We start from the raw sequence: 23642 nt of genomic DNA on the forward strand, positions 1-23642 counted from the left end.
CATTCTGAGACAACGGCGCCTGATCACACATGCAAAAGTTCCCCCTCTCTTCCTACGTAACAGTAAGGCGGACTTAAAGAGGCACAGAAACACTGCGGCCATTTTGTGTCCCTTTACCGTCATTTCGTTAACCTTTGTGCGTCTCTTTGAAATCGTCTGTGTCTCCGCTGTTGCTTTATAGTCAGTTTGTGTCTCTTTTTTGGGTCATTTCACATCAGCGTTCTCCTCTGCATCTCTTTGACCTTATTTGTGCCTCACTGTGGTCGTTTTACACGTCAGTCAGTTTATTTCTCTTTACAGCCCTTGTGCATCTTGTTGTCGTTGGTTTGGTGCCTTTTTCTGTCAATTTGTTTCTCTTTGTGGTTGCCTTGCATCTATTTGTGGACAGTTTGTGACCGTTTGTGGTCATTTGGTCTCGGAAATTATGATTGCCGTTCCAATTTTAAAGAGGTCATATTCTGCTTTTTGGGTTTTTTCTCTTTCCTTTTTTCTATGCATGTAAAAAGGTGTGCAAAGTGAAAAAGTCCACAGTGTGAAGAGGGATCCTGCAGCAATGCACCATATTAGACCATTTTGTTTTTTGGAAATTAAAGTATGTAAGCCTATTCTACTAGGACCCTCAAATAAAAGTATGAGCCTAGAAATTAAGATAATATGACCGCTTTAACTGCAACAGTCACTGCATACTGAGGCTCTGACCCAGTGTCCAACAAGACATCTAGAATATTTCCATTTCATTGAATGGTGCTGCCAGAAAGAATATACTGTACATGATACTATCAGACGGAGTAGAATACGTGACCTTTTCCAACTTGAAAGTTAATTAAAGGGAAATACCGACAGAGATAAAAAGATGAGGATATTAAGGTGATAAATTAATGAATAAATCCAGTGACACAAATCAATGAAGTACACTTCTCAAGTCTGATTTTTATTCTGTGGGAAACATTAGTCTCTTACACATCTAACTTGTTGGTGCAATATGACAGACAGCTACTTAGTACAGCAGTGCCTACAGATAATATATCCATGTTCACAAGCAAAATAAACAATGTTAAAAAGATAAATATTAGTCTCAGTGTAAAGCACAGCACGCAGTTCTCTTGACTTGCAGCGGCAGAACTGTATTGCATCAGTCTCACATAAATATGCTGAACCTCACACTGGTTCTGGGCAGATACACACATTGGTTCTTACAGCAGATGCCATTTCTATTCTGTCCTTGTGCAGCTCTGGGCTCAGAGCCTGCCTATGCAACTGCAGACAGAAAAAGTGCAATTTAAAAACAACAGTGACACTAAACATCCAGGGCAACAAGGACACACAGACGCGGGGCAGGACAGCTGTGCATGTGTGTGAGAGAGTAAGTGTGGGTTTTAATATTAGAAACACTGCAGAGGCTAGTTTACGGTTCATGAGTTTGTCAAGACAAAACATGGAGGAGTGACACTGAGGGAAATGACACGGACAGGAAATGAACACGGTATGCGGCCGAACAGAGGCGGCTGTTAACGCTGTTACTGGAGCTCTTACAACACGGACTGGCGCCTCACAAACTTTCGGCCTTACACACAGACTCTGCGGGCCGCCGTATGCACTGGCCTTCACATGGCTACCGAGGCGTCCGACTCTTTAGGCCGGTTGCGTACGACGTGCTCCAGCTGCCCGGAGTCCGAGACGTCGTAGCTCGTCTTGTACTTGGCCAGGATCTTCATCAGAGGACGCAGCTTCAACCACCACTGCTCCTTAGGGATCCTGTGACTGCAGACAGACGAGGAAATGTCAGCACCGCGGTTGTCGTGTTTTTGATTTTGGCTGAAGCTAACTTATTTTAATGATCATTTAAGATTCATTAAGATTATTTTCACAATTGATTTCTTTAGTCAATAAAGTGAAAAAAGCTCATCACCATTTCTTAGAGCCCAAAGTGATGTCTTTAAATTGCCGCTTTTGTCAAACCAACAGCCCAAAGACTCATTACAAACTTCATTTACTGTCATGAACGACAAAGAAAAGAAGCAAATCCTCACATTTAAGAAGCTGGAGTCAGAAAAAGTGACAATTTGACACAAAATGGTCGCCGTTTAATGTGTCTTTTATTTGACTAGTTGTGGCAGCTATCGTCTTCTTTTTTTCTTTAAACTATTTCACAAATGCCTCAATTCTAAAGTTTACTGCTGACGGTCACATATCTAGTATGTTCTAATGAATGGGGGGGCAGTGAAAAGATTGAGTCCTAGCTTAGAGTTGTCAAGAGTTCATTTGATTCCAAATCATTAAAGGATTATCTCTACCATGAATATGAATATTTAGCATTATTTACTTTATACACATGCTCTCGGTTTTGGCACCACGGCAGTTTGGGTGAGCCAAAATTAAAGTGGAATAATTAGAAAAATAGAAGTGCCAGCGTGCTTCTATTTGCTTATTATCAAATGTATTATCATAAGCACTCTCTACCTGGTTAATCCTTCACTTTATCTTTTTCATCTGCGGCTGCCCCGACATAATTCACCCACAGACATCCTTGGAGTTTCATCTAATCAAATCTAGCGTGCACGGCATGACTGTGGATTGAATACAGCTTTGGGCCATTGTCAGCAGTCCCAGGAATATTAAACGGGTAAAGCTGGGAAACTCGAAAAAGACTGATTTAAAAAGAATGCTCAAAATCAATGCGGCGCAGACCGAGATATCCTGGCTTTGAGTTCTTAATGAAATGGCTCAAGCTCCAAAAACGCCTACATCTCCCACAATGGGACTCAACAGCATGTCAATCGACTGTCCCTGCCTCCTGAATGCTCACACCTTTCATGCAACACAACCTTGGTTTATACTTATGGTGTCCTGTCGTAAAAATGTTAACTCCCAAAGGTGACGTGATGACATCATCAGGGTCATTTTCTTAAGACTTTGGAAATCTCCCAGTGAAACCAAAGTAGGCATTAACAAAGACTTCCTGTGATAACTAAACTAATCTTTTACGTCCCTTAAAGTTCAAGTAGGGTGATACGTACACAAAGTCAGTGTCGTCCTTGAGTTGCACAACGGGCTGGAAGACCAGAGCCCTGCGTCGCATTCCCAGCAGACAGCAGGAGTCCTCACTGTTAGCAAACACTCGGCCTGCAGGGAAACACAGTGGCATCAGAGGTGCAAACACAGGAATGTACTTTAGCCGTCCTTGTTTTTTGGTTGCAAACAAACAGAGGCATAGAGCAGCTTTTTGCCGGTGGGTGTGGGAGGTTGTGGTGTAGGATGATGATGATTCTTGTAGCCAGTGGCCGTGAATTGTAAATAAAATGAAACTCTTTTGTATGGATCCACAGGAGGACTACAATGAGCTAGTAAAACAGAAAATCTAAAAACAAAAAAAGAGGTGATGATACAGAAATCGTGACTACAACAAAGCAACATAAAGCACCACAGACACACAAAGAAATACTGGGCAGGGTAAAGGAACATGTGGTTTATTAATTCAGACCATGCTCACATTTCCAATCAAACCATTTCAGATGAGTCATGAACTGGAAATAGTGTAGCATGGTGGCCGCTGATTAATTTTTGAAGGCACTAACACATCCTAGCTACGCCCAATAAGAGCCTAGACGGGCTGGGTGCATCTATTATATGGCAGAATAGTGGAAATGACAGACAGGGACATGGAGCTAAATATAAAAGATGTAGATGGTCATGGAGCCAGCATAAAAAAAAAGACAATTTACCTTCATCTTATGTCATCCATGTGTATGGGAAATAGACATAAAGAAAAAAGAGGAGTTTTAACTTTAACGCTTGTGCACATGCAGTGTGTATTGTTCAGAAGAACACGTCACTCACAGTTGTTAGTGTAATCTATCAAAAAAGAAAGTGTAAGTACATTGAAGTCAGTTGCTCATTAGATTTGTCTGCTGATGAATGTAAATGGTCGATAAATAATTTCCTTCTCGAGGATTAAAATACATCAAAATGTCAGACGGAGCGACTCCATGACAGATCTGGGGAAAGGGTTTGCCTCACACTGGTCACGCCTCTGCAGGGAGGGAGGATCGACTACCACAGGTCATTTCACTGAGACTGAAGGGGAGCATTAACCTCACCTTGTCTGAAGGTCTCCAACAGCTTTTTGGTAACCCACTGCATCGCCTTGGCAGAGATCTTGGTCCCAAAGTTACGGTCGAATGGAGACGGTGCTCCTCCCTTTTGTTTTGTTTTTTTAAACACGAAACAACATGAGAATAGCACTTATTTGTTTCCTATTATGGAAACCATTGCAGTTACACTCATATATTGGTAGCACACACAATTATGTTTCTTTTCCTATTGTTTCATGCACCATAGCCTGCACTCTCAATCGACTTTTATCAACTTTACTTTCAACTTTTTAAAGATGTCACATCTAGAGTCAAGAAACAGGACGTGATGATAGAGAGATATATATACATTGAAGGCTTTTTCTTTAATATTGATAGTGCACGTTCACCTAAAAATGAAGAATGTAGTCATTATCTACTCAACCCCATGACGATGCTGAAGTAAATGAAGATATGTTTAACAAAATAAAAATAATAATAAGATGGCTCCATCGGCATAATCCGAGTCTCTGGAAGACCAAAGACCCTAAATTGAACTGAATTTGTTTTATGTACAACCAAAAGCGTGTCTTGTAGGCTAACAGTGTTTTGGGATCTCCAAAAAAATGTATAAATTATTACAAAAACAAAATAAAAAATATATATATTCCCATTCCCATGCCCATATTTGGGATCTCTGGAAGCCCAGAGATCCCAAATATGGGCATGGGAATGGTAGATAATGGCTGGATTTCATTTTTGGGGGAACTTTTTCTTTAAAGTAACATATTTGTCGAAGTTGTTCATCATGCTATGTTTAAAATTCATTTTTTTGTTCTGTCTCCCAGTACTTGCTGCAGACACAACCCAACTTCCCCTTGGAGATCATCAAAGTTTTGTTTGATCCAGTTTTTTCTGCGCTAATCTCAAGACACACAAAGCCAGAACACAACAAAGCCCGTCCATGTAAAATGGGGACGTGAATATTCATGATACAAATATAGAAAATTGTTCATTAAATCTGGATGAATTGTTACCCCCGACGCCGCTTCAGTAGGGAATAGTCCCATTTAGTCTGTATGAGATGGTAACCAGTGAGGCTATGCCTACCTGCTGCATGTGACCGAGCACATTCTTCCTGGAGTCGAACACTCCTTTTCCTTCTTCAGAGTACAGCTGGTAGATGAAGTCTGTCGTGTAGTTTTCATTGCAGTTCTCATTCCTACACACACACATACAGTAAAGGAAAACAGACGTCTGAGTCTACATTTACTGATTATTCCCGAGGTTCTACTACAGATCCACGCTGACTTTGTGTCGATATGACATCATGATGACTGCAGCACTCAAAATGTCAGCTGTTGAACTGATGACATCAGCACTGGCTCCATTTACAACACAAGCAGCTTAAAATCTAATACTGAGGGCAGAAAATAATGGATTACTGCAGCAGCAGTACACCAGTTGTGTATCTGTATAATAATCAGAAGGATGTAGCCTTAAAATGTACTGTGACTGTGTGAGTAACTGAAGTCCTTATCTTACCTGAGTACAAGTCCTCTTTGAATGCTGCCCTTCATTTTCTCTGTCAAGTGTTCAACATTGGCCTGTGGGAATAGATAGTAAGTATAATGTTGACCAGTAGAGGGCACTGTAATGTAAAGGAGGTTAGCCTGAATGCCCTCTAGTGGATGAAGTGACATCCATGCATGTCAGGGACTGAACAGTTCAACTACAAAATGTATTTTTACTGATGTGTCACCTGCAGGTCTCTGATGTCAAACGGCTCCTCGTAGATGTAGGCGGCATCAGCTCCGGCAGCCAGGCCCCCCACACTGGCCAGGTAGCCACAGTAACCTCCCATGGTCTCAATAATGAACACGCGTCTTTTGGTCCCACTGGCTGACTGCTTGATGCGGTCGCAAGTCTGCGTGTATGCATGCAAGCTCACAATGTCAGTATGCATTAAATGCTTAGTACACGCTGAGCATCATGACACTGAACGTCTGAGATACTTCCAGTTAAATGTCATGTTAACGTATCATAGTGTGAAACGAGTACGATTAGAAGTGTGATGATTGGAGGTCAAACACTGTTAAAATAATACATCTCACATAGAAAAACAACAAAACACTGTTCTCAAGGCCGGCATGCTTATTAACAATCTGTACAAGTGTCAAGGCAGCTTCAGCATAAAATGCAGCTTTATCTGACAGTAAACCTTTATTATAATAGTCCAATTATAATAATCAGCACAATGTCAGGGGAATGTGATGTCAGCAAAGAGTCTACACGGTTTAGGAAGCTACAACACTGTCAAAGGGGCATTCCACTAATTTAGCACTGCACCTCCGTAATGTTAGAGGACTCACAAGAGACCAATTAAAGACAGAATGGTCAAATTCAGAGTAGCATGGGATGTGATATCCTGACTTTTAGTCCCTAGCATTGGTCAAGCACCTAAAAATGCTGGATCCTACATTTCCCATAGTCGACATAAACTTCAAAGCACTTTTCATTATACCCAATTTGCCTTTACAGCTCACTCACACCTGCAGTTTGTAATGCAGTCTTTCTGTTCAACTAATTCTCACAGGCTGAGTCGTACTACTCATGACAACTAAACTGAACTTGATGTGTAAAAAGGTGGGGTGCCCCTTTAAAATTGCACAGATATCCAGTGTCTACGTTAATGTTAGAACTACCGTGAAGGTTAGCTTTAGTTGGGATTGATGGTGGGTTAATGAGTAAAGGAATCAACAGAGCTGCAGCAAATACTCTGCTTTTGGAACCTGACAGTTTGTTGAGTATTAGCACTGGACCATTAACTCCACTGTTACTTGTTATCATGTGTCATTTTCATCCTGTTTGCATTAGCGTCTTGAACAAAGCGCTCACAAATGTGCCGGCGGCGGTTCGACTGCCTTACCTCCACGATGGCATTGAGGGCTGTGTCTGCCCCGATACTTAGGTCTGTGCCCGGTACATTGTTACTTATGGTTGCAGGCAGCATACACATCGGGATGCAAAACTCCTCATAGGTAGCGCGAGCCTCAAACAGCTGCAGCAGACTTTCAAACGCCTGAAGCGGCAGTACATGAAAAACGCGTTAGAGCCACAGAAGGCCGGCCACTGAGAGAGAGGTTGATCTCTCTCTCTGGAGCGTATCCTGCCATTCCGGCTCTTTCCGTGTGATAGCAGCCAATGGCTTCCCTTTGGCAGAAAGGACGGGAGGACAGAAGTGTGAACAGAGAGATGGATTCGAAGGGGAAAATGAAGAGAGTGAAAGGAGGAAATGATATTGACAGGGTGGCAGATTAAAGCCACGCAACATTGGGGGAAGAGAAGATGTAGAAGGAAGGTGATGGAACAGATAGAACAGAAGGAAGACAGACAGGAAATGATATGAAAGGAAGAGATGGGACAGAGATATGTGTGTTTGTGAGCCTCAGCAGCTAAACGCAGTGACACTGCAACTCAACCGGCTGTATCTGCTGTGAAAGGTTATATGCAGGCAAGACAGGCACTGATTGAGGAGGACGAGGAATGAGGAAGATGGTGGCACAGCTCGGAGATGTTTTTCTGTTTATATTTGCTTTGGTCCCTTAGACTTACGTGCACAAAGGGTTACGTTTGTGTACATTTCAGTTATTGTGATGCTATAAACACAAGAGCAATGGAAATGAGGCCGAGTTACAATTATTGAATGAAGTGAGTGCATCAGTTCAAATGGACACATACAACACAGTGCATGTTAACTGTACTACGTTGCGTTAGTTTGTGTTCTGTAGCTGTTAACCACTCATCTTGGTGTTAATGATGTGGGAGGACACAAACACACAGTCAGGGAGAGGGGCAGGCAGAGCAAACATTGCGGTCACGACACTCGTGCACCTCACGGCATGCCTCCATGTCGTCACTCACTTACCTGATGGGGAAGGGAGGGACGCTACTCTGTAAATTGGTTTTATCTTTACCAGTCTCACCGTACAAATCGTGACTCAATTTATACATCCGGCTCAATTTTCTGATGCCGAAGTTTGAAGTTTTATTCCAGGTATGGCTAAAATTTCCTCCACAGATTCACCGACAGGCTGCGGATCACGCTGAGTGACTGGTAAAATGACCGAGTGAGCGAATTCCCCCTTCTTGAAACATGATAGGCTGGCTTGCTATGTAAGCAGAGACATGTTTCAGCGTTTGCTTGCGTGTGTGTTTTTATATGAGAGTATCAGCGTGTTGCTGAGATCAACTATTCTGGTTGCTAGCCCCCATCACTTACAGTAGTGATGGCGTTCAGAGCCGTGTCAGCGCCAATGCTGAGGTCTGAGCCCGGCACATTGTTGGAGACAGTGGCTGGGACCATGACCATGGGCACACAGAACTCGTCATATTTCCCGCGCGCCGTTAACAATTCCAGCAGTGACAGGAAGGCCTGCAGGGCAGAGCCAAGGGCTTTAGTGTCTGTGAAGGTGAAGACTGTGGCAGGTTGGTTTGGTTGAGAGGTGCTACTTGCCACAAGGAGGGGAAGACAATAGGTGGAGGGTGCCAAGGGGAGGAGCCAGGTCTATCACAACGGACAGCAGCGAAACAGACAGGTACCACTCCACACAGTCTCAACATCACAGTCTCTCTCTCCCTCTCTCTCTTTCTCTCTCTCACTCACACTCACACACAAACACTAATACACACACACGCATATATCCATTCATACACATGACGCTCATTTCCTTGCATACATCACAGGAAAATAAAGCTGGTGAGCATGTAAACAGGATTGCGTGAAATGACTGGAAAACAGCAGGTGTTCTCTGTCTCATGTTTAAACCAAATGATAAGATTATCTATATTTCAGTTCAAGTGTTGCCTCACTTTTCATTTGTATGATTCAAATATATTCAATAACAACTCCTAATTCCTCTTTAATAATGTATTCGAAGTACTGGAAACCAACAGTGAACCAACATTATGCTACAACTGATGCCGTTAACAGGTTTTTTGGCAGAGATATGACTTTGAAGCATGATGATGTATGGAGCCATATGGTGGTGCACTGACATAAAATGGGGTAAGACTGATGAGGAGGATCAACATTACAGTGTTCACTGTCATATACTGACAATATGAGTAATGCTTCAGCAGTTTGTTATTCTTAAATATATCAGCAGAAATGTCACTTTTATCATACTCATAATGTTGCTAAATTATGGAATATAGCAGTAGCCAAAAAGTGTAAGGAAATGAAAGATGTCAATGTAGCCTCAATAGCAAAAGTATTAAGCAGGGACAAAAGAGTTTGAAACATACCTCAAATCCACCAACAATTAGCAGTGCATTAATGTTGTTCTTTCGCATCTGCTCAGCAATTTTTTCAACATGCTTAGCGGGAAGTGTTCTGAAGAGAGGAAGAAAGTAAGGGGGAAAGGAAGGAAGGAGAATAAATTGTTGTTTGTAAAAATATTTTAAAATATAATAATAATAATAATAAAAATAATAATAATAATACACAAAATCTGTATTTAAGTCTAGATTCTACAGAAATAATGTTTACAGTACTCAACACTCATTAAGTAATACTGAGCAGATGCTAGCCCATCAGAGATTAAGATTTTACCTTTTGGTTCCCAACAGAGATCCACCTTGTCCCGTCCATCCTCCCACATCAGCCCATTTAATCTCCTTAATCTGACAAAAGACAACAATAACAACACACGCATCTTAAATCTGAGCGCAGCACTCCATTACATTTTAATAACTTCCTTCCTTAGGCATTGTAAATCTATAAATCCTCTGTCTGACATTGTCTCTATGTTGTTGCTGGTTCATAAATCGCAGACCTTAATACACCTAGAACATTTTGTGCGAGTTACAGCTCTGTATTATTATTATCTGACACATCCTCTGGGTCGGGGTCTCAGTGCAGAGACTGTAAGGCGGAGAGTTATTTTCCTGGACACAGTCTCTTGGAGGACTGGACCAGTGAAAACACAGAGGTGTTTAGCAGAGAGTCCGAGAGCACTCAACTAAAGAAATCCATTACTCCTGCTGCTCTAATCTTCTTAGGGTCAGTTGGCACAGCCTGATTTCAGCAGGCTGGGGCACATGCAGGGTGTTTTACTAACCAGTGATATTGGAGACATGCTGTAGAAGATAAATGGTTTGTTAAGTGTTTGTTCTTTGAATGAGCCGGACTGTGGACTAAGGGTTTAAGGTTTTTTCACACGGAAAAGGTCAGGGGAGGATAAAGGAGAGGCGTGTGAAACCAGTTTAACCAGTTAAAGAGCAGGAAAATAACAATGGCTCAAACTGCAGCACAGTCTCCTGCAACACAAGTTTGCTGTCTGCTTTTATCTTTCATTCAAAATATTGAATGAAAGACACTGAATTGAATTAATTCTTGCTTATTTAAATCAGGAGAGAAACAGACAACTGATTGATTATTGCGAAGCTGTGTTTTGAACTCTGTTGCACTCTACTGGTTTATTGTGGTACTGCAGGGCAGAGGAGGGACAGTCAGAGTGGAAAATTGGTTTACATTAATCTGGACTGATTATCTCCAGGATTTCCCTGATTATTCTTTCAGTCAGGGAGCTAACACTGATTGTGTGTGGTCCAATTCCTCGAGTTATTGATCAGAACACAAACAATATTTCATTAAGCTTATTATCATAACATCAAATCTCCAATTTCCTACAAGATATGCACAACAGTGCAGTACCAGAATATGAGTGCTTTAGTACCCACCTGTCCTTTGGAGAATCCCTCAAAGCCATCACTGACAGCAAACATCTTGTGCCCCTCAGAGATGCCCACCCTGACGGCTGAACGGACGGCAGCATTCATGCCTGCTGCAGGGGCGCCAACATTCAACACCGCCACATTGAAGTTGCTCTGAGGGCACAAAAAAACGAGCATAAAATGTGACTTTGATTGTCTAATCATCACTGGAAATATAGAGAGAATGTTGCAGTTGTTGATGAAGCTCTGTGGAGTAAATCAATATATGGTTTCTGGTCTGCTATCGGTTCCATGCTGGGCCGACAGTGGTCATTATCACAGATGCAGTGAGAAGCCGAACCCTGAGGCGAGCTCCGCAGCATGGAGTCGACCCTGCTGATTCTACACTTCACTGATCTTCAGTGTGAGCTGCCTCAGATGGAACCACAATTCCTCCTGGCAGGGTTAACAAGTCATGCCTCAGCAGGGGAGCCAGGTGTCATCTAATATCACTGTAGAGCAAAGCACTGAGCCATCTGGGCCTCTTGTGAGGCCTATTACTACAATTATAGGCTCCACAGCAAGCAGGTAAAACTTCAAACTGCTTATGAATTGGCCACCATTATCGCAAGTCAGCTATTTTCCACAATAGCAGGAAAAAACTGATGCACCTGTTTACAGAGAATTACTCACATTTCTCAGTTCACCACAACCACTCATTTACAGGAATACTTCTCTCAGTATGTGAGCCAAGGTTGCATCTTGAATTAGCAGCGTCATGACAGAAGCAACCGAGTCATTATTTGTATGCAGAACCTCAGGACAGTGTAGCAAAAGATTAAACACCTCCGTGGCTTGTGGAGGCCAATTCACCTCTCTAAATACAACCTGTACCTCAAACATGGTAAGGTTAGCTACTGCATGTGCAAAAAGAAGCTGACAGCACTGTCACCTTCAAAACTTCCAAGGGAATGTCAACATGTCGTCAAGTGACTTACAGTTGGCAGTTCGGTTTCTGGTTTACGATGAGCCAGCAGTTTGTATGTCTTCAGGTTGTTTTCAAAACTCCTGCAATAAAATATTGAACACGCAATAGTGTTAAAACCCCCCACAGTGTGATACGTTTTCAGTGCCATGTACATAAAAATACATGTTATAACTTCAAAACTGTGTTTACTTTCGTATAATCTTCTTAAATATAATCTCCAACTCATCATCGACTGTGCCCCGTCTATAAACTACAGGCTGCTGACGTTTTAAAATAAGCACCATGATCCACTTCCCCTACTACAGCTGTCTTCAGTAAGAAACATCAAACTGCTGTGCTTGATCCTGAGTGAAGTGAAGGCTTTCATATATCAGATCGGTCCCAGCGGGCAGCCAGTCATACCTGCCCCGAAGTTTCACTGCCTCCTCAAACCGTTTCCCGTCCATAGCCTTCTGCACCTCTTGAGTCTAAGGAAGAAAAGGAGAGAATTTTCACTGCTTGCATTCAGTTGTATTTGATACACTGGACTTCCTGTATGGACAGAGCGGTGGCACTTGCGTTGATTTATACCAGCTGAGATAAAACATCTGAGGGCATTCAAATTGTAAGCTTCGAAGTGTCTATTATGAGCATGGTGGACTAACCAACAACCTTTCTTGTGTAAAGAGAGAGAACAATGCAAGAATAAACATGTTATCAACTGTTCTGCCTAAATTGCTACTCTGTAACCTTCTTCTGACCTGCAACAGAACAATAAAGTTTTCTGCAGTTTAATGGAGCTACTTTGCTATTACATCACTGTCCTGCAGACAGTCACATCCAGCCATGCCAAATGCTTCAGATAATCATTAACCCGAAACAACTGTCTCTCAAACAATGCAGCTCTCTTGTGAGCATTAGTGCCACTCCAGGCTCAATGGGCTGTGCTGTTTGTTATCTTTACTTACGGTCCTCCAACCCGTCCCCATTGACTCTGCCTCTTTGAGCCCAGCAGAGTCATTTCCCCGTGTTTGTGTTTGTACATGCTTTGTAGTTTCCCTCGCTCCTCAGCTTCCGTGCTTTTGTAGATGTGTGTATTGAATGTGTTGCAGTCTTGGCGTCTTTCCAGCCCAATCCAGTGCTTACCATCTGTACACACTCCATCAGAGGCAGGCGCACTGATTGGTTGCCGCACAGAGAGACCACGCAGGCTGGCGTGTTGGCTGTGGTCTCCAGAAGGGCAAGAACAGCCTCCACACCCATACGACTGGCCTGTGTGAGCAAAGACACACAGATAAAACAGGATCATCCTCACTATCAAAACCTCTCTCCTGGACACCTATAATATTTTTTTTATACATCAGAGAAACAAATTAGAGTCAACTCTCCATAACATCTTTTTGTCTGCTTGAGTTTTTAATTGGCGTGTTGTGAATGTGAAGGGATCTGTCGCACACTGTCGTTGATGCACTGCTCCTCACGCTGAGCCATAAATCTGTTAATGTGCTTAACCTAAAACCTGGAGCCATTTCTCCTCAGACACACACAGGATTAACCAGGAAATGCTCTTGGCAACTGCCCTATTCCTACCAAAATGCCTTCAAAAGAGCTCACAGCAGAACTGTACACTAGGTTAAATGTGTGAGCACGCGTAGAGAAAATGCTATTATTGCTAGTCTGCACAACAAATACTAGTCGGTTAAATGTATCATAATTTCCTTTTTAATCTACACATAACAATTACACATTAAAATCATTTGTTTCAGTCAAATGTTATATTTTTGGAGGATGATGTACAAGGTTCATAGTGCACTGCGCAAAATGTTTCAGTGGCATCGATTTTTCATGAAAGTGGCAGACCTACCAGGATGCGGTCAAAAGCAGAAGGGGTCCCTCCTCTCTGCACGTGGCCCAAGATTGTCACTCGCGTGTCGAAACCCAAGCATTTAACGACAAGCTGGGAGGAAATAATACACAGCTCTGAGCAAAAATATTGTGGCATTACATGTTTTGCTATTCCTCTGATGGGAAACAATTCTATAAACTGGACTGATGAATCCTTAATGGGTCTCATGCACGTTAGTGATACAGCTTTATGTATTTATGTGAAAAAGTGCATACATACATGGACAGATACATCACACACTGAAACATAAACACATAAGAAAAGATGAAGAGAAAGGGGAAACAGCAAAGCACAAGCAAGCCATTCTTATTTTTCAGTCATGTTAGCGGGGAGTTCTTATACTGAACGTCACAGAACATCCTTCGAGGGAAGTGCCGAATTAAATGGAGGCACTTCTTTAAAAAAAAAAAAAAAAAAAAAAAAAAATGCTTGACATGTCTGCCTTCAAATGAGGAACTATTAGTGCAGGGTCATGGCATACAGTGATACTGTCCATGGGCAAATATACAGTGTGAAAGTGTCCAAAAAAAAACAACATATTCAATACAACTATGTGAGGCAGTTAGTCATAAATGAGGTTTGGTTTAGTGAGGGTATCTGCTCAGAGTTTTACAGCAGTAGTAGAACGTGGTGGAAGCAATCTTACCAAACTACAGCGTGTGTCTGATAGAGCACTCCAGAAACACAGCAACAGAGTCAAAGCCACACCAGGGCAGCAGTACAGTAGTAGAGGTCATACAGGAGGCAGTCAGAGCCGGAACTTGCCACACGTTTACACAGAGCTCTGTACTTACATTCTTGATATAGTCAGTGGTAATGGGCTTGTTGTTACGATCAATCGCGCCTTCGGCTACAATTATGATATTCAGCCTTTTCATCCCTGCTCGGTTCTACAAGGAGGGGTGGTGGAGAAACAACATGACAGAAAAACTGAGACTGTGGCTGTGACGTGGTCTTTCAGAAGCACGGGGGCCAGATGATGCACACAGCCGAGGACGGATTCTCTGTTAATGAAAGGGCGTGTTGGCACTTCATAATCAGCAATTTCCTGCCAACCTCACTGTTTGTCTTTGCTGCATTATCGTGGCCTGACATTCAATATCAGCGTTATCCCATCAGGAGCAAGATGGATCTTTTTTTCCACTCACATTAACATCCTGTTACATATTCTGGTGCCAATAATCATGGCAATATTCAGCTATTTGTGGCTCAGAAGGCTCATTTAAATCAGTCGGGTCTCCGTGCTTCTGGCTTCCCCTTTCTTCACACTCAGGTACTCACATCCTTGACAAAACTAGAGGTAATAGGCTTCCCATGCCTGTCAATGGCTCCCTCTGCAACTATGATTATGTTCAGCCTTGTGCCCCTGGAACGGGTCTAAATCATAGAACAACGTTTCCAGAGCAGGAAAAGAAACACAATAAGACGCCAGACTAAATAAAACATTTTTCACATCAGTCCTCTCTGATTAAAAAGACAGGAGTCGCTGATATAGAAAAACTGAGAAGTTCCAGAATCATTACAACATTGTCATGTTAAACAAGACAGAGAGGTTACATTACATTGCACATAACAAACAGTACAGTACAGTTCATTGGGTTTATTGTAGGGAACAAATAAGATAGTGTTACCGCAGACAGTTTCTGACACATCTTGTCCTCCCAGCCGTCCTCTGGGGGCATCTCAGGAATCAACACCCAGTCTGCCCCACAAGCTAGGGCACTCACCAAGGCCAGGTAGCTGAGATAAAACCCACAGACAGAAGACTGTGTATATAAAACACAGCTGATAAAGGTCTCCGTCTCTGCTTTAGGAATTCTGTTTTTGGGTCTTCTATGAACTTTATCAAATGTATTCTTACCCACAGTGTCTGCCCATGACTTCTAAGACAAATGTTCTCTGGTGACTGAAAGAACAGAACAGAAAACATAATTTAGCATTGATGTCATAGAGCATTGCAATGATATATCCAATAATAAAGATATTTGAAAGATGATGCAGAATGGAGCCTTGACATGGTGATATAATTGGTGCGTAATTTGATCTTGCAAATGTGACATTCCATTTTCAGCACTACAGGATTTTAATTTGTTCTAAAAAAAATATTAAGTCGTTATACAGACATATTTATAATACTGTAAATTATCCTATATTTTTTTAGACATTAGTTTAGCGTGCACGGCTGTTCATAGTCTCACGAAATATACCAGTCTCCCCCTTACCTCTGTGCAGTAGTCATAATTGCATCCACCACCTCAATGATTCTGTGCAGAGCAGAGTCGGTGCCGATTGTCATGTCAGTTCCACAGAAGTCGTTATCAATGGAGCCAACCATCCCCACAATGTGAAGGGCCGAATACTTCTGAATGGCATCAGCTTCAATTGAGCCTGAGAGGATCAGGAAGATAGGGCTTAAGCACTGCAGTGTACTCTGTGTTTTCTTTTGTATTTCCACAGTTATTCAGACAGGTTGCTCTCACAGCTTGTTGTCAAAATATGACAGGATGAGCAGCAATGGAGACTGCTGAGCTCAGAGAAAGAAAACCTAAACAGTTATTTACTGGAAGAAACCGGTTTACAATACAAACCCTTTCAGACTGCTATTACAACCCAGATTCCCCAAAAGGTTAGAGTGCTGTGTCAAACAAATGAAAACAGAATAAGATCATTTCCCAAACAAATGCTGTTTGTGGACAAGTTTTACAAAGTGTTGAGCACATGTAGTAATGTCCTTTGTACAACCACATGTTTTACAAAATGGTGAACCTCACCCATTCTTGCCTGTGAATGACTGAGCCTTTTAGGGATGCCCCTTTCATACCCAGCCATGATACTATCACAATGTTTCAAACAGATGCTTTTTTGAGCATACCATAACTTTCCTCATCTTTTGTTGACCCTGCCCCAATTTGTTTGGAATATGTTGCTGGCATTTAGAATATACAGGTAAGACATTAAATGTGTTCGTAGTGTTTTCAATTGATGTCAAAAAGGATTTGTAAAAATTCAAATACGACCAAACTTTTGGGGAATCAGGGTTTAGGACTATGTGACTGTCTCTTTGTGTACAAAAGGTTATATTGAGCAAAGCCATTTTAACTTAAGTGAGGGCCATTTATAAAAACAAATGTTAATGATGAGCATCTGCTGATCAGAAAGAGCATTAATAAAGTATCACATCTTGGATATTTCAATTTATAGCGGAGCGCAACCTAGAGTTTACTAACAGTCAACTATTTCAAAACAGAGTTTTAAGAGGATGATATGACATGGAATATTGTTTGTGTAAAAATCAATCAAAACAAAGAGGCAGAGTTTATTACAGAAAGACAGAATGTGGCAACAGCCACAATGAGAATGGTGTTCTAATGTAAAGTGAGTATGGAGGATGTGGGATTAGAAAAATATCTAACCTACAAACAGAAATGTCTGCTCATACTGGCAGGTACTGCAGTGACTCAGCAGAGTGAACACAGTTTAAATGAAGAACATAGTATCAGCCTAAAGCAAAGAGAAGGCTCATCCCCCCCTCAGTACCTTGCTCCACCAGCTCCGACAGCAGCCCACTCCATTCCTCCCTGAAGAGGTTGGCCCCCGTCAGACTGCCATCTCCACCAATCACACACAGGTTGGTGATGCCGTGCTGAACCAGGTTGTGAGCTGCCTTCAGGCGTCCCTCGTGGCTGCGGAACTCTTTACACCGGGCACTGCCAATAACTGTCCCACCCTGAAAACGACAGGTGTCTTAAAAGTTCAACTTTAAAAGCTACACTATGTAGAAATCTGGCATTCTGTGTGATTTGGCTCCTGCCCAATTTCTGAGTGGACCACCACTATTGTTGATACAAATACCATGTCTTTAATATATCATAAAAATGTTATGATTTGAAAACTTGTATCTTCAAGTAAACATGTATGTAGTGCTGTAATGCTACCTTCTCGCTGAAGTTACATAGTGGAGAAACAGAGACACCATCCATCCTATTACAAGACACCATACCATCAAAATAATGTTGCAGCTGTTATTTTAAGGGGAAAGTAGTTACATAATGTGGCAGTAAGTCACTAAGCTTCTCTTTACACCTCAGCTCTATGTATTTGGTGCAGTGTGGTGTTCAGTGTATCCCTGGAGGATACTTTGACAACAGTAAACACTGCTGATGAACTCACACACACTTGCAGCTCAGATGTTACAGGATGACCTCTCCAACCACAAAACAGATGCATGACTTGCAAGTTCCTGTTTATTACCCTGCTCTGTCATTTAAAGTTCTAATGTAATGAGTAATTAACTGCTTGAGAGCTTTAGAAGTAACTGTATTTTCATTATATTATTTTCAATATATTATGTGGAATGCTGCCAATGTTTATTACTCACCACTTGTAGCATGCTGGAAACACTTTCCCATGAGGCCTCTTGGATGTTATCTCCTCCATCCACCATACCCTGATATCCCTGACAAAAGAAGATAAAGCTTCTCTGTAAATAAATGCAAGGTAAGTTTCAAACAACATTAGGCCAACAGCTGGAGCAGTGTGGACTCCAAACTGCATCAGCAGGTCACCACCTCTCAGTGTGAAATACTGAGAGTATTTTAATCTAGTGCAACACCATAGAACAGTAGAAATATGTAATCATGACACTCAAGAATTTAACAATGATGGTGTAAAGTTTGTCTGTATCAGAAGGGTGCAAGATAACCCCCAGAGTACTGTGGTACCTGACTAGGAGGGGAGTTTCATATGAGGCATCTGCCAAAGCCTCAAGTGAGTTATGTAACAGCACACTGAGCAGAGAGGTTCAGGACATACACAGATGTGCAGGGATCACAGGAAGAGCAAGCAGAGCACGGCCCGTGCCAAAGCTCCTCTAACATCTGCTATGCGACAGTAAACAGCCATGTGTTCATAGACATAGACTGGAATACAGTTGTAGTTGTACTTGTAAAAAACTTGCTTCCAAGATATTTAACATCAGGTTGTTATGAAGATTACAACAATTGCAAATTGTATCTAAAGTGTTCTGTATGGCTGAAACTAACAAATATTTTCATTATCATTCTGCTAGTTATTTACATCATTAATTAGTTGTTTTATCTTCTATCCAATGTCAAACAATTGTGAAAATGCTCATCACAGTTCCCCCAGAGCCCAAAGGGATATCTTCAAATTGCTTCTTTTGTCCAACCAACAGTCAATCAAAACCCAGAGACCCTTCATTTTCAGAGATGGTGTGGCTGTGAGTCATGGTTATTATACTTCCACCCACTTCTATAGGATAAAATAAACTATGGAATGGACAAAAAGGTCTGAATAATGATAATGACTAAGTATGGGCTCACCTCATGAATGAAATAAACTTTTGCTCCCACATATAACCCCATTCGAACCACAGCACGTACAGCAGCATTCATCCCTGGGGGAAAAAAAGAAAAGAATAACAATAAGTCATTCAAACAATTTTAAAAACACTGAAATGATGAGCAGGGTAAATAGTTGGACTTTATAGAGGGACATCACATGTGTTTCAATTATAGCAAATCAAACTAAAATCCTGATTTGCATGGGTCCTGCACAGTTGCTGCATGGATATATTTATTTCATCTCTCACACACACACAATTCTCACAAGTATTTATGCATCTTCAATGTGTGACACAATGTGCATTAGTGTGTGCCTTCTGTGTTTGTCTGGTGCTTGGGCCAAGATCTTTTCTCACTGCAGCACACTACCATTTTTGGTCAAAAGGCTCCCCAGCTCCTCTTACAGCAGCCCAGTTACTTTGTGGTTAGACAAAGTGAACTCAGTAACCAATAAGCCCAAGCTCTGTGACTTGAATGTCAATGGCAGGTTAGCTAAACACTGACAGTGGGTATAATGGGTAATACTATAGCCAAAGCAGGCAGAGAGACAGGAACTTGGCTGACTGGATGAGATATAAACAGAAGAAAGGACTGGGTTTCCTTTTCTCTGCACATACTGGTGAACACAACAACTGTAAAGGCAGCCAAGTAGTGCTGTTACTAAGCAACACAGGTTTGGGCCATTGGGCCAGCGGAGGAGACAGCAATAATGTGAAAAGACAGTGCAACTAAGACGGTAAACTATATTGGGAAGAACAAATCCTTCAGAAGTGAGTGTTCCTTAACTCCTTCCTTTCCTACATCGAAAGTCAACAAGGCACCTATAATTGAAAGTGACCAACTATTCGCCATGCTGTCCAGTGCAACAGTCCATGACCTATTGTGTCATTACATAACTATGCTCAAATGAGCAGCCCGTCAGGGAAGAAAGGAGTGGTTTAGAGACTGAGAAACAGACACAGAACGGATCATGAGTAAGACTGGGATCAAACTTCAAAGATTGTCAAAGACATGCATCATTTATGCTTGATATCCAGCGTGGATGTCTTCATCAAAGCTCAGAAATATTAAGTTTTGCCATTGCATTCCGCAGGACTGACAGGTTCTCGTGCAGTCAGTGAAAAGACTAAGCCAAGGCTACACAATGCCCTCTGACACAGACATTCAGAGCCTGTCATGCATGCCACAGCCTCATTGGTTTGCTCTGGGGCCAACTCCATCAGTTTTCTTTCTCTCTGTATGTGTTCCATGTGTGCGCCAACTTTGTACTAATTCTAAACCCACCCACCACCAAGGATCGATTCAGTTCTCCAGAGCCATGAAGAGATACATATACATAACATGGCTGGCAATTAACATGCAGAAAACTTCTTCTTGTTAAAGTGCAGATGGTAGAAAATGCCAGCTGGATTAACTCCAGGTGTTTTTCATGGTAAACATTTTGAGATGTCACAGTAGAAATAGCACAGATGTAGCCTTAGTAATGAAATAAACAATGGATTAATTACATTTAACTGCTTGGGTTTGCATTGTGGATGCAGGGTCACACTGCTGTCACACTGTTGTGGCTAAACAGTACACTCAGAGCCATCCTTATTAACCACACCTGTGCTTTTACCATTTTGACATGTCAAAATGACTACTGCGAAAAAGGATTATTGCCAGGCAGAGTATCACATCACCACAATCATTTGGCTAAAAATAAACTGTGACTTTATATCAATTTTGTGAACATTTTCCATTTTCCATGTTTCTTTACATAAGTTCTGTGTGCCATATTTCAAGTAACTAAGTGTTTCTATCATAAATCAATGTGAATAAATTAAACAACCACACTTAAATTAACACATTTTGTTTGTGTAGACGTTCCCTCTAACCGTGTATGCAATTTTTAAATGCACACATAAGGTTTAAGTTCAACTCTGCATTACTGTAATTTAGTCAGAGTGAGTTTGAATATATTTACATTATGGAAAAACTTTGCATTAAAGGTTACTGCTCACATTGAACTTTACTTGATGTTCATGTAATTTCAATGCTTAAAATAATTGAAGGGATATGATGATATGGCCCTGGTCCATCCCTGTCCAAAGCTCCTGTTTAGCAGTGCTCCAAGCTACCAGTTTAGATGGTTAGCTACACTTCTATTTGAGCTGAGTAGCTAACAGCAGATACAGTTAGCAGCAGTTAGTGGTTACTCTGATGATGTGTTGTCCCCTTTTTGTCTTGAGTATGAATTGGACAGGTGGCGCATTCTTACCTATTGCCCCATATTTTAGTCACTATTTTAAGGCAAGTAATGTTTTTCTTTTAGTGTGGACACATATAGGTATACTATATACCTATGCAGAAACATCTCACAAAACCAGTGTTATGATGGATCTAATCAAGCTAATTCCATTCAATGATCACAGTATAACTTATCAGAACAGCCCTGGCTGTCTTGGGGGAAGCCCTGAATTCATGTCTGAGCGGTCTGGTTTTCAGCATGGAGTAACTTGCTGCGTATAATACATTTAGTTTTGCTAAACTAGCAGTACCTAATTGCTATAAGAGTGTCGTGCTTTTCTTTCCTACGCGGTGATGTGTGTGTATCACTAGCGATGCGGTCACATCAAGAGACGAGCTGGTGAGCACATGACCAGGGTTTCCTCTGTGACGTAGCAGGGATGTATGCAGCTCATCACGTACACAGGATGAACAGACAACCCACCGCCGACCCACTCTGTGACTGCTAACCACAGCATCAACCCTTATCTCACTGACGATCAGACATTAGACGCTAATAATGCTCTTCTGCAGTCTCTCTCGACCCTCCTCGTCACTTTCTCTTTGTCAGCAGCCTGCATATTTAGACTAGCACGCACCGCAATGCAGTGGCCTGCACGTTCAGAGCTGTCACCGCTTCACCCAAGTTTAATGGCTGTGAGTTGATTAAACAGGAACACAAACTCTTCGCTTACAGTGCACTAGACTGGGAATAGATGGCACGTCTCGACCTTGTCAGCTCTCTAAGCTGCTGTCATCGTGCATGGCGACAAACATGCCACCAAATCAATGACAAAGGGTGATGCTGTTAGCGAGTTAGCAGGATATGTCACGTTAGCATGCTAACTGGCGGGCTTCCTGAGTGAACACTGGTAACCTTACTGTTTTACCGGTCAGCAATAAATGCTTTGTATGGTGGAACAAGAAAAGCCTCGTCATTCCACTGTCAGACATGCATCGTACAGTTGAAGACGTGCATTTTCGCCCTCTACGGGCCTGTCCACACTGATACAACGATAAATATGCGTGAAACTGTCACTCGACAGTTTACCTTGAGCATCCCCTCCGCTCGTCAGCACTGCGATAGCTTTCCCCGCTCCCGACAGGTTCTCAAAGAAGATCTTCTTGCTGTCTGGCTGCGCCATTTTCACAGCGGTTCAGTGTATATCCCAGTCCACTTCGACAAAGTAATAAAAAGAGGCCCGCAACAGCATAAAAAGTGTGCTAAAATGATGAAGGGCAACAGTCGTCCGCCCCCTCTACCTATGTACGCCCGCTCTGCTCTCCTTCTCCCTGTTCCGCATCGTCGATTTGCATGAACTGGCAGTGGGAGGGTGATTGACATCACGATGGGCCAACCAGATCCTGGTTCAATTGGTTCTCCTTTGATTCTAAACCAATGGGAAGGAACATAGATCTTATGTGGGCGGGGCAGAAGGTAGGAGGATGCAGTGTAAATTCCTATCTCTCAGGGATGGTGAGGGGTAGAACTCTGAGCTGACCAAAACTCAGCTCGATTTACTAAATACCTTCTAAGTAATGCTGAATATGTCTACTGTGTGCAGCTGGGAGCAGGGCAGAGAACAATTCAAAAGGTTAAATACGACGCTTCACACTGAAACATTGTTACAGAACAGCAGTGTTACATTGTTGAGACAACAGTGTTGTATTGTATCACATAAATGCACATTGTTATTGGCCCTCTTGCTCTTGATTTATCATCACATCCTGTCAAAAAAAAAGGAGGAAACAGAATTCCTAGGCTTCTACAGACTCCAATTTTTATCAATTTTTTTTGTTTTGTTTAAAAAAGCACTCTTTTAAAAATATTGTTTAATTAATAATCACATTGCTGTTATGGTTGCTCAATATAATTTACCTTAGGCATGCTGTATATTAATTTATACATGTCTATATTATCTTTTGTCTTTGTTACAATATTCTCCATAACTGCCACTGTCTCATATTGTGACGCTGATATCTGTATTCATGGTTTGCTTGTGCAAAATTTAAAATTTTTCTATTTTAACTACTATTTTTGTTTGTTCCCTTGTAATGTTTCAAAACACAGCTCGGCTTGGCACTGTCCTGAAATTAAATCTGACTTTTTTTTTTATTGATTGCCAGATAATGATTATTACATGTGCCCTTGCATAATTCACCGACCTCTGTTTAGAACTGCATTACTGAAACGACCCACTGTGACCTTGTGCTGAGTGATGAGGAACTGTTCTCCTCACTGTTGGGCCTAAAACCCTGTGACTGAATCTGAGGCTATGACTTCCTGAAAACTGAGATATTCATGGAGCCAGCCAGCAACTGTCTCCATCCAGTGGCACGAAGATCAAATT

The 23642-nt window shown here is 41.8% G+C and overlaps 1 protein-coding gene across 10 annotated transcripts; it reads right to left on the minus strand.

The window, feature by feature from the left end:
- Positions 1 to 905: 905 nt before the first annotated feature.
- Positions 906 to 22617, minus strand: pfkpa (phosphofructokinase, platelet a). Of its 10 annotated transcripts, none has more exons than XM_030397946.1 (23): positions 22343 to 22617; positions 19003 to 19076; positions 18039 to 18116; positions 17198 to 17387; positions 15883 to 16048; positions 15522 to 15566; positions 15292 to 15400; positions 14455 to 14550; positions 13619 to 13711; positions 12901 to 13026; positions 12178 to 12242; positions 11786 to 11855; positions 10815 to 10961; positions 9685 to 9755; positions 9378 to 9465; positions 8353 to 8505; positions 5833 to 5997; positions 5616 to 5677; positions 5181 to 5292; positions 4098 to 4197; positions 3723 to 3728; positions 3018 to 3123; positions 906 to 1761 (listed from the first exon to the last, which is right to left on the minus strand). In XM_030397946.1, exons 1-23 carry the CDS (start codon positions 22434 to 22436, stop codon positions 1605 to 1607), a joined length of 2373 nt encoding a protein of 790 aa, XP_030253806.1. In that variant the 5' UTR covers positions 22437 to 22617; the 3' UTR covers positions 906 to 1604. The 10 variants fall into 10 exon arrangements, with proteins under 10 accessions (XP_030253806.1, XP_030253805.1, XP_030253803.1 ...); XM_030397945.1 differs by lacking the exon at positions 8353 to 8505 and adding an exon at positions 7000 to 7152 and having other exon boundaries at positions 22343 to 22616; XM_030397943.1 differs by lacking the exons at positions 8353 to 8505; positions 14455 to 14550 and adding exons at positions 7000 to 7152; positions 14942 to 15037 and having other exon boundaries at positions 22343 to 22616.
- Positions 22618 to 23642: the final 1025 nt, after the last annotated feature.

The sequence above is a fragment of the Sparus aurata genome, chromosome 19, assembly GCF_900880675.1.
Source record: "Sparus aurata chromosome 19, fSpaAur1.1, whole genome shotgun sequence".
Taxonomy (NCBI): domain Eukaryota; kingdom Metazoa; phylum Chordata; class Actinopteri; order Spariformes; family Sparidae; genus Sparus; species Sparus aurata.